General features: G+C 31.0%; 1 protein-coding gene across 1 annotated transcript; it reads right to left on the reverse strand.

Moving 5' to 3' along the window:
• Positions 1-4225: 4225 nt before the first annotated feature.
• LOC112001516 (isoflavone reductase homolog) lies at positions 4226-8848 on the reverse strand. Its single transcript, XM_024033685.2, has 4 exons — positions 8383-8848; positions 5159-5399; positions 4837-5040; positions 4226-4735 (listed from the first exon to the last, which is right to left on the reverse strand). Exons 1-4 carry the CDS (start codon positions 8710-8712, stop codon positions 4572-4574), a joined length of 939 nt encoding a protein of 312 aa, XP_023889453.1. The 5' UTR covers positions 8713-8848; the 3' UTR covers positions 4226-4571.
• Positions 8849-11292: the final 2444 nt, after the last annotated feature.

Raw genomic sequence — 11292 nt, forward strand, 5'->3', positions numbered from 1 at the left:
CATAAAATTATTTTCTGTTCAGCATTATTTAAAAAATTGTTCACTCTCTTTTCTGCGTAAATTATTTTCTGTTCACTATTTAAAAAAATTGTTCACTGTTTTCTCGTAAAACACCTAGTGAAATCGTGTTTTCTAAATTTAAACGTCAAATCTGAATGCTTTTTCATGTTTAAATTTCACAATAATTGAAAATCCAAATTTGTATGTTTTTTCATGTTCGAATTTCACAATAATTGAGTACTGTAGAAAAAAAATTTCTATTTTTTTTTTTTTTTTATAAAAGGTACTCGAGCCTGGTATACTCGAGTATTGTGTTGCATGGTACTCGATTTTACCAAGCTCGAGTACCACTTTATTTTTTTTAATCGCCAATTTCCAGCTCAGTAGCCACGGTGGAACTATAAAATAGGGTACTCGAGTTCACCAAACTCGAGTACTAGAAAAAGTGGTAGATTGCCATTTATTTCCGAAACAGTGGTTTTTTGCTAAAAATTTCAAAAAATTGTGATATTTGGCCATTTTGGCCCTTGAATGAATGTGCGGACACTGTAAACAACGAAAAAAGTTCTTAACCCAAAATAAATAGGCATGAAAGTGTGCGCATGTGGTTTACTTTTTTTTTTTTTTTCTTTAATTGGTTACAACAAAAATATATAAATAAATAGAAAAATGTTAAAGGGCATAAATTATTTTACAAATTACGCTATAAATGTAATGAGTAATTATTAATAAATAAAAGAGTGATTATAATTTTTCATTCATCTTAATTTAAGTTTTACATGTTTGTGAATTGCTGATACAACTAAGAGTTTATCAAGACTAGCCTTAAGAAAATGAACACACACGGTAGGTTTGAAACAGAAAACAAGTTCGTTAAATTATAGTTTTTAAAACGGTTTCTCCGTGTTCTTATTGGCCTTTACAAACAAGAAATTGAAAACACGCTTGTGTGTAGTGTTTTCATTTTCTTTGCCAAACAAGTTTTCTATCCTAGGAGATATAATATTGTTTTTGACTGGTATAAAAAAACAGTTTAGCAAACATACACTTGGTGTTCATGTTTGAAATTCTCTTCCATTTGCTTGGATTTTATGACTAATTTAGTGAGGTTACTAATGTAGAAAACTAACTTGCTAAGATGAACAGTTGTGATTCAAGAATGGAGTGTTCTTGCTGTTTTGATAGCATTTAATATTTATTTTAAATAGGATTGTTAAAATGATTATTTTATAGCTAAAGTTTCACTACACTATGTTCCATAATTTTTTTCCCCTTCTCTTTAAAGGGTTTTCCATGAAAAAATTCAATGTCATTTTTTTAAAACTGTCATTTAATTTTTCTGTTTGCTAGTCCCTTAACTCGTGCAAAGCACGAGAGAACTTTGTATAAATGTATATAATATATTAGGAAACTGTAAATGTTATTTTTTATATAGTAATTCTAACCATTGCAAAAATTATTTCAATTTAAAATATAATAATTGTGCGAAAAACAATTGCAGCTTTCAACAAATTATTTGTGCCAAAGTTGGAAAACGTGAACAAATGATCAAATATACTTATTTTATATATTATGCAATTTTAAATATACACCACTGTTAGTTTATTTAAGATCTTATTTACTCTCTCCATGTGTGTTAAAAATACTTAATATTTAAAAAAAATATATTTAAAGCTCCTATAATAAAGTATAATTATGTTAAGTGTTATTTATATGGTTTATTTATTCATATATGGTTGGTGCCGGTCTTATTGGTTAATGGGAACACTCTTTCGAAAACATTTTCTCATTTATTGAGAATCTATTTATTTTATTTTATTTTTAGAGAAAGCATTGAGAATCTATTAGGGGCTGGATATGTGTGGTGGGTAATGTATTGTCGTGGGCATAGTGTTCATCAATTATAGATCATGTTTATTTTCAAACTAGACTAATGAAGGGTAGAAACGTATTGTCGGAGTTATAGTATATAATAGAACTATAGATCATTTATTTCAAACCAGGATAATGACTAGGGGTGTCAATTCGTGTTCGCGGGTCGGGTTCGTGTCGTGTCGAGCCATATATAATGACGGGGTTGAGGTGGTAGGTATTCTAATATTTTGTTGTATATAGAATATTTTACATTTGATAGATTGATAGTTGATCCAATGAAAACATGTCATATCATTTAATTATGTAACATCGATTAAATAGCCTAGAAAAGCTATTAAAAAATTAAAATAATTTGATTTCCTTTTTTAAATCCAAAAATTACCTAACTAATAAAATAAAACAATTTACCATCACAATTTGCTCGGCATAGTAGTGATGTAAACCATTCGTATCGGCCTAAACATTCTTGACAGATCCGATTGTTGGAATTTTATTTAAAAAGTAATTCAAGAGAAACAAATATAATACATCTATCAATTAACAATTATATCATGTGCATGTGTAATAAAAGTCAACAATAAGATGTGATAAATTTCTTACTTAATTATATTATTTAAGGACCTCACAAGCAATCAGGATGTTCTCCCAACTAGTTAGGATTAATAAGAACTTTCTTTTCTCTTCTCACACTCTTTGCAAGTGTGGCTTTGATAATATTTATAATATTTAGAAAGGATATGACCAACAATAAAATCCTTTTTATTATTATAATAATTCATGTAACAGATATGTTACATTTATTAATAAACAACTTCATTAATGAAGAAGTTAAATAAAACACAGATTCTTAAGTTTACATGATTCAAAGTTTGCTAAGATATCATCACCATAAAAGTTAGGTGATTTGCCATAAATGCCCAACCAATATTTAGTTTTGGTTTTATTTTTTATTTTTTATTTATAAAAATAAAATTCATAAAATTATAACTAAAAAAATTTATTTTAAAAAATAGAATAGTAAGTGTTCAAAACTTTAGTGGTGCAACAAAGGCACATTAATTCAACCCTTGACCTCTCAAATGCATACTTTGTTCCCCTTGGAAATAGTGAAAGAGATGTTGATTTACTTACAATGGCAAGAATTTTATAGTTTTATTGCAGAAATTTGGGTTTTAGACGAATGTTCTGAACCTTTTATCCCCCCAAAGGATGTGGATATGTTTCAATCTAAGCTAATTGATGATCTCAAAATTTATATTAAAAGCTCAATTTCTTTGAATCTTGTTGCTCCATGTTCAAACTAAAAAGAAAACTTTATGCTGGTTGCTATTTGATTCAATATAGTCATTAACTTTGGATGGTTAACATCATGTTACCTTTACATGGTTTAGCATTTAAAATAATTTTTGCAAGCTTATTTGGTTTGATTTAAATAATAATAATAAAGTTTAAAAGATGGGTCAAGTCATGAATCAAATGAGTTGACCCAACTCGACCAAAAAAAAAAAAAACGATCGGGTACAGGTCAATTGGTTTTTACCTTACGTAAAAAATTCACAGGTTCGGGTTGAATATTTTTATTTACTTATGATTGTATATAGATCAACATAAAATTTAGTTATTAAATAATAAAATATTCCACAAATTGGTTTTTGTGTACTACTTATATATATTATTACATAGTAGTCTTGTGGATGTAGTTTTTTTGTTCAATTAGTAAATATTTATATATATTATAACAACCTTAGAGGGAAGCAAACAAACACGGACCCAACAAGAATACCACAAAGAAAGGAGAAATACAACCGCTGCAACAAACAGAAGGCGGTTGGACGAAAAAAGGCCAGCCACCAAAAAAAAAAAAAGAAAAAAAAAGAAAAAGAAAAAGGAAAAAAGACAAAAGAAGCAAAATCTTGTAATTGGAGAGACTGCAAATTAAGCAAATAAAGCCTTGATGGATGGAGGTGTTGACTAAGTTCAAAAGGCCATCTTTAGACAAAAGTCCAATGAACCTTGGAAGCCCAATGAATATTGGGTAACCAATCGATCGAGGGGCCTTGTTTCACACACTGAAACAACTGGAAGCTAGCTAGCGATGAGTGAGACATCACATGTGACGAATATCAGCACAAAGGTCGTCTAGATTATGGACGACCTCATTCATGTTCGTGACAAAAAGTTGAGAACAAGATTCCAACAACATACATCTCCTGAATGGACGAAGAAAACCACCATTCATTAAAGAATGGATAAATGCCCACAAGACAGCTAATGACTAATGACTGCGCTGGAGCAGTTACCAAACTTAATGATTGCCCAACGGCTATCCGTTGGGCAATTAAGAAGATCATTAGAGTCAATCAATACTATGTTCCTCTCAGGAGAAAAACGTATAGAACCAGCATTAATAGGCATAATTACACCCCTCCATAACAAGCTATAAAAGGGAAAGAAGAACTCAGGTAAGGGTAAGAAACAAAAACACCAGAAAAAAGTGAACTGTGAGCAAGTTAAGTTTGGGATTGTGTAATCTGACTTAAGCATCGGAGTATTCCCAGCTGGCCTCACGCTGGCGAAGATATCCCTTTTGCTTTCTTCTTGTTTTGACAGCAAGTTTAGGAGGTCGTCCATCGAACTGACGAGGAACATACTGATGGGGTATATTTTGCAGCTTCATCAACATGGACATGGTGTACTTATAGATAGATCCTTAGGTATTCATCCATGCGTGTATATTTCACATCTGGATAGAGCTCTGAAGCTTCTTCACCCTCTTCCCCTATTTCAAAGTTCGTCAAACAACCTTCATAGAAAAAGTGGTAGTAATGACCAACTCCTACCTGGCTAGCAAAGTCCAGTCCTGCATATGTATAGGAAAATAAATATATAGTGATGCACAAGTAAACTAAAAGGCATATAAGGAAGGGGTTCAGAGAAAATTCTTGGTTTTTTATTTTTAACCTTTCATGGAGGCAAGAAAGTCCTCTTGTGATAAACTAATCTTTTGTAGTTCCTTCCCAATAAGTTTCTCCCACTTCTCAACTAATTCCCTTTGGGAGAGAATGTTTTCAGGAGGCCGAATGTTCAGTGTTTTGTTTAATGTTCGAGGATCATCTATTGTTTTGATTGTGTATAAGGCCACGTCGTCTTCATCCATGTAAACCACTGCAGCAAAAATACACCACATTTTGTTTTAGTCCAAAATATCATTAATAGTGTAATTATGTAAATTATTGCATTTTTGCCTTAATTTATTTTCTATCGAGAGAGAGAGAGAGAGCACCTTTGACGTTGCCATCACCATAGATGGTAACTTTATCCCTTGGAGGCAAGAGTGTTTCCATTTGGGAAAGGTTGCCAGCAAAGTAACCAGCAAAGCAATTAGCAGTTACATAAGTGAAGGGGATTTTAGCATCCTCTATTGCTCTTCTCACTCTCATTTTCTCATCGAATGACACTCTTCCAGGTTCAAGAGCATGTCCCATCCGTGAGGGGTCCGTACCAAACTCAGATGGTATGAAACGCTACAAAATTTGGTGCAAAATGTTACTATACATCAAGTAGCGTTGAATATACTTACCGTATCAAATGAAAAAGAGGGAGAGGTTTTACTTTAATAAACAATTTTAAGAAACATTTTAAAAATGAAAATGTGATTAACTTTTTTGACAGTTTTTTTTTTTTTTTTCAATTTCTCATAAAGAGTTTCTTAAATAGATGATTTATATATGCTCTAACTGAAGTCATATGTATTTTGAGAAAGAAACACATACAAAAGAAAAAGAATAAGGTTTTAATACAACCACACACTACAAACCCCACACAAAATTTATGATAAATTTTAAGAAAAGATATATTGCAAATTATATTACTTATGACAAGCACAGATTATAACTTAAGAATAACTAGTAACATGCCAAGCATAGAGAATAACTTAATTAGGATAACTAAGTGTTTATTTGACATCAGCTTAAAGGTTCAGTTTTTAGTTTTTATGTATAGCTTTTTAAAACCCCACTTTTTATTACAATTTTTCACTTTTTCAAAAATTTTCAAAGTACAGGTATACTTTAGCACACTTTCATTAAAACGTTTTTAGCAAAAAGCTAGATAAACGATTTCCAAACGGATGCAAAGTCTAGCAGCCAAGCACAGAGATATTTTTATGATATATAATGCATATGTGACCAAGTACTATGCCATCGCTAATTATAAGTAATTATATTTATATTTTACTTTTTTAAGGAAAAAGGAAATTTTATATTTTATTTTAACTTAAGATAACTATTCAACCATCACATATATTTTAGAACGACACTAATGATTTTCTTTCCTTTTAGTTAATAATATTCTCAAGCTACATTTCATGTATTTTGTATTAGCACCAAGAACTCCATTGCAAACCTTACCAAACATTGCCTCGTTTTATTTCAGTAATCATATCTTTGATTATGTGGATTTCATTGGATGGGTGGTTTTGGATAAAATTAAGTGTACTATGTCCCTCATCTTTATTGCACGTTTCATGATTATATACTTTTCCTTTTTTATATTGTCATTACATTATCACATCCGTAAGTTAATTTCATTGACACTACTCAACTGAGTTGCACCATCTGTCGTTGAGTGATATGCTAGCATTTTGACTCATTTATCGTGTTGTCCTTTTGAGATTGTGGTTGAGTTTTTTGCATAAAGAAAAAAATTAATGTCTTTTAGTTGGCAATAATTATTCCGTAGGGTCTCCTAATTGCGTGTATTAGTCTAATTAGAGTCTTAATCTAAGGAGAAAGTAAAAAAACTTTTGATAACAAACGTCATAGCTAAGTGGAATTAATGGTGTTGGCTCAACTCTAGTATGAAATGATGAATAGACGAGGTCAAGAATTTTGCAGCTCAATTAGTTAGTATCTCTTGATATTTTCAATAGAAACATTCAAGACATGTTCAAATTACCCACCCTCAACTATTGAGTAATTAAAAAAATGGTGAATTAATGATCATATATGCCTCAAGTTTGCCTTCGGCAAAAAGGAATAAACAAAACTGATTTGAACTTGAGTCCAAGTTTTTTTTGATAGATAACTTGCATCAAATTGACTTCGACTTCTAATTTTGTGTAGTAATTTGACTGAACCATTAACAAGTATTTTGGAGTAATAATAAGTATTGACCATTATTGTGAAAAATCGTTGAGTTTAAGCATAAAAATCTATGTCAAGATTTTTGTAAGTCAATTAATTGGCACTTCGTGTTATTTCTAAAACATTTAGGCTTCAAATTTTCTATCTTCTATTGTAACTATTTAATTATGAAAAATATATATATATATATATATATATATATTTATATAAAAAAACAATAAAAACTAACACAGTTTATGTGGTTTGTTAGGTTTTATTATTCTTTTCATCTAACAATAGATGAAACTTTTAAAGAATTAATATGAAAATCTTCCAAAAATTCTTTTTAGTGGATAATGTGTTTACAATTATCCAACGTTGTTATACATCTCTTGATCTTGAGTATTTTACAAAATCTGTGGACTTTATTTTATCTTGTTAAAATTGTTGCCATTTAAGAAATTCATTTTTTTCTCTTCGATCGGTTCCAGATCCTATCAAGAGGAGAGAGTCAACGGTATTGCTAAGACACAGCTCCAGTTGCACAGAACTTTATTTTGTGTGAGTTTGGTTAAGTTTATTTGTTATTAACATATTTTTTCAAAAGGTGAAATAGAAGTAGTTTCAAGCAAATTAGTTTAATTTTTTTGCAAAAAGCTTGTAGCTTAATTGACAATTTATAGTGTTTCTAATAGAGTCATTCATATTCAAATCACCCCACTCCTAAGTCCTAACTATTGAATTAAAATATAAATAAATAAAATAAAGTTTATTTTTCCCCCCAAATTTCTAATCAATTTTTGTCTAATAAATAAGCTTACCAATCACACATTTTGATTATATCATATCAGCCAGCAAAACATCTTCAATTTAAGATAAAATATAAAAAATAAAAAAAATTCTTTAACCATAATGGCAATTGGCAAAGACAAGGTTATTCAATGATGAGAAAGGAATCGTGAATCCATTAGTTGAAGAAATTATTTTATGAACACTTTCTCTTCATTAGATGCGCTGTCCATTCAAATTTCATGTTCGCGTGTGCCGATGGATGGCACCAAACAACGCAATATGTATAATATATGGAGGAGCCGCCCCCATTAAAAACGAAAAATAAAAAATTTACTTTATGTTATTCTAATCCATATCCTTTATCACACAATTTTTGACAATTATTTTATATAGCAAATTGTGACGATTTTATATGGCCTTGTGCGGATATTTATAAAAACAGTTGTAGGATAGATTGCGGTAGAAATACAAACCAGTTGAACTACAGGTAATTTTGTTTTCATTTAACAGAAAGAAAGAAATGAGAGTTAAAACTTACCAAAAAATGAAAAAGAAAAGAGAGTTAAAAGAAAATCGAAAAAGGGTTGTTTACCTTAATGTTTCCTGCTTCTTTGATGGCATCAACAAGCTTGAGCTGCAACAAAATGTTGTGAGACCGAAAATGAACACCAGACATGGTGCAAATGACAACATCAACTTGTTTCACAGCATCAACAAGGCTCTGGTGATCGGAAAATGAGCCTTGAATGAGTCTGGCACCTTGTTTCTTAAATGATAAAAGCATTTGTATCTTGTCAATGTCAAGACCCATCTCTCGGCGTTGAAGAACATAGGTTATATGGCCCTGTGCTAGGCTTGCCTTCACAATCCTCTTCCCTATGTACCCAGTACCACCCACAACAAGAACCTTGCTCTTTGCCATATATATTCACTCTTATTGTTGGTCTCACAAGTCCACAAAGACACACCCAGATTATTCGATCATGGGTTATTACTACTGCACGGTATTAAATAGGCGCTTGCCACGGTTCCTCCCATGTGAAAGGATGTTCCGCCCATTTGACTAATCAATGTGTCTTTTCAGCAAAAATATAGTTAAAAATTAAAGCAATCACATGCGGCTACCCTATGCACAGTTTTAGCTAAACTAATCTAAAAAGTATTTCTCAAAAAAAAAAAAAAAAAAAAAAATCTAAAAAGTTGTATTCTTACTATGTTGTTGACGGTAAGCCTGTCATATGAGAGTGACAAATAGCCAATCACAATTTATGAAAAATTGTGTAGCGAAGATTGTGGTCATGGAATAATTATTTTAATAAACAAACATTCACATCAACCTCAATATTTATTTGTCTAGTCTATTTACATTTTTTTTTCTTTCTATAGACAAATATTTTTTTCCCTTCCCTACCTCACTTGCTTGGCAACACCACCTAGGGCTGTCCAGCGGGCCAAGGACTCGACCAGACCGACTGAACCGAAGCCCAACAAGTCAATCTAAATAGCCTGGTCATTCAGATAAGGGTCTTCTTTCTCTGAAAACCGAAACTTTGGTTTGGGTGGCGGGTTAAAGGATTAGAGACCCGCATAAACCGACCCGACTGAAATATTCTAAAATTGGTTTTAATTTCTCTCTCCCCCTTGTGTTTTCCTCTCATTGGTATAAAATCTACCACCTTATCTTCAAAAATTAATATATTTTTTTCTGCCCTCGTCACTTTTTAGGTAAAGTGATAAGGTTGAGATTCTTCTCACTACGTGTCTTCCTCTCATTAGTAAAAAAATCTATCACCTATCTTCAAATTTTTTTTGGTGAGAAACAATAGAAATATTATTGAAAGAAAGATCGAAAAAAGAAAAAGAAAAAGAAAACATATGAGAAGCTTTCAAAATAGGCTTTGAAAGCTTACCAAGTGTGCATTTGTTTACACTTTTAGGGTTCGTTTGGATACAGCTGAAAACTAAAAACTGAAACTGAAAAACACTGTAGCAAAATAATTTTTTAAATATGTGAACAGTATCGTGGGACTTATTGTTAATGAAAAAGTTGTTGAAAAATAAAATTTGTGGGTCCGTGAACAGTAAATTTTGTGCTGAAAAGTCAAACTTTGCTACTATTGTTCAATGAACAGTAGCTGCTATAGTACTGCTACAGTAAAATTTAGCTAGAAACGTGTGAAAAAAAAAGAAGGTGAAAACGCAGACGCAAATCGTGGACGCGCAAGCCAAACGAGCACTTATTTTGCTATAGTATTTTTTAGTTTTCAGTTGTATCCAAATGGACCCTTAGAGCCCAAAATGCGAGTTTCCAACCCCAAAATCTAAAATGCATGATTGGTAAATTATTGCCATCACGTGTTATCAAAAAGCAGCTTTTCCAAATACAAAGGACTATTGCGTTTTGAAAACGGACATTGGAGCTGCTTTGCTGAAAACGCAAATAAGTTTGAAATGTTATCAATGGTAATTTTTAGGATTATCCCTAAACTACCCTTATTTTTATTTTGAAATCCCAATTTTACCAAGATCTCTATTAAAAAAAAAAATACCATCATGTAGAAGAAGAACTGTTGCAGACTTCTTCTTCTGCTGCGTGATTCTTCTTCAATTCCAACATAAACCCATAAACCCACTATTGCTGCAGACATCTTCTTCTACTGTGTGATTCTTCTTTTGTAGTTGTAGCTTCTTCTTCTCTTTCTTTTTTTTCTTTTTTTTGGTGTAATATATTTCTTTCTTCTTGTCTTTTGGGTGAATAAGAAGAAGAATTGTATTTTGGGCAAGGAAGAAGAGCTGAAGAAGAGACAAGATGGTGAACAGGGGAAAAGAAAAGATATTTGATGGGAATGTGGGAAGAAACGAGTGGATGAGAAAAAACATTGAAGGAATAAATAAATAAATAAAGGTATGAGTGGGACACGTGTATATCGTGTAAGGAAATTTACTAAATAAAAATTACAATTGTGTTAAAACATAACAAATTTTCACAACAGTTGAGGTATCAAATCTTTCATCTGTCAAAATAAAATAAAATTAATTAATAAAATATTAGACTATGATTGACCACAACTAAAAACAAAGAGTATTGTGAAAATATTGTGACATTTTATTATATCTTTAAACTTTTTAAATTAGTGCTATTTTTCTTTAGAAAAAAAAATAGTGCTATTGAAAAAATATTTTCATAACAATTTCATAATGAAGTTTACCTAATAAGTTGTTATTAGTTCTCATCTAGACCTATTAGTGATATTTTTTTTTTTTTTCCCCTACCATTAACAACTTGTCATATAAACTTATTGTGAAATTTTTGTGAAAATATTGTGTCCATAACTTGCATCAAGAGAGATAATTAAAACAAAGAATTCTCTTTATATATATCTTGTCCTTTTTGGTAATTTATAACTCAAATTGCCACTTTTATAAGTATTAGTCAAACATTCCGCTTTTTTCAGAAGCACTTTTTGATAATTTTTACCAAACACTTTGCTTTTTAAAAAAG

This window comes from Quercus suber, unplaced genomic scaffold (genome assembly GCF_002906115.3).
Source record: "Quercus suber isolate HL8 unplaced genomic scaffold, Cork oak 2.0 scaffold_186, whole genome shotgun sequence".
Classification (NCBI taxonomy): domain Eukaryota; kingdom Viridiplantae; phylum Streptophyta; class Magnoliopsida; order Fagales; family Fagaceae; genus Quercus; species Quercus suber.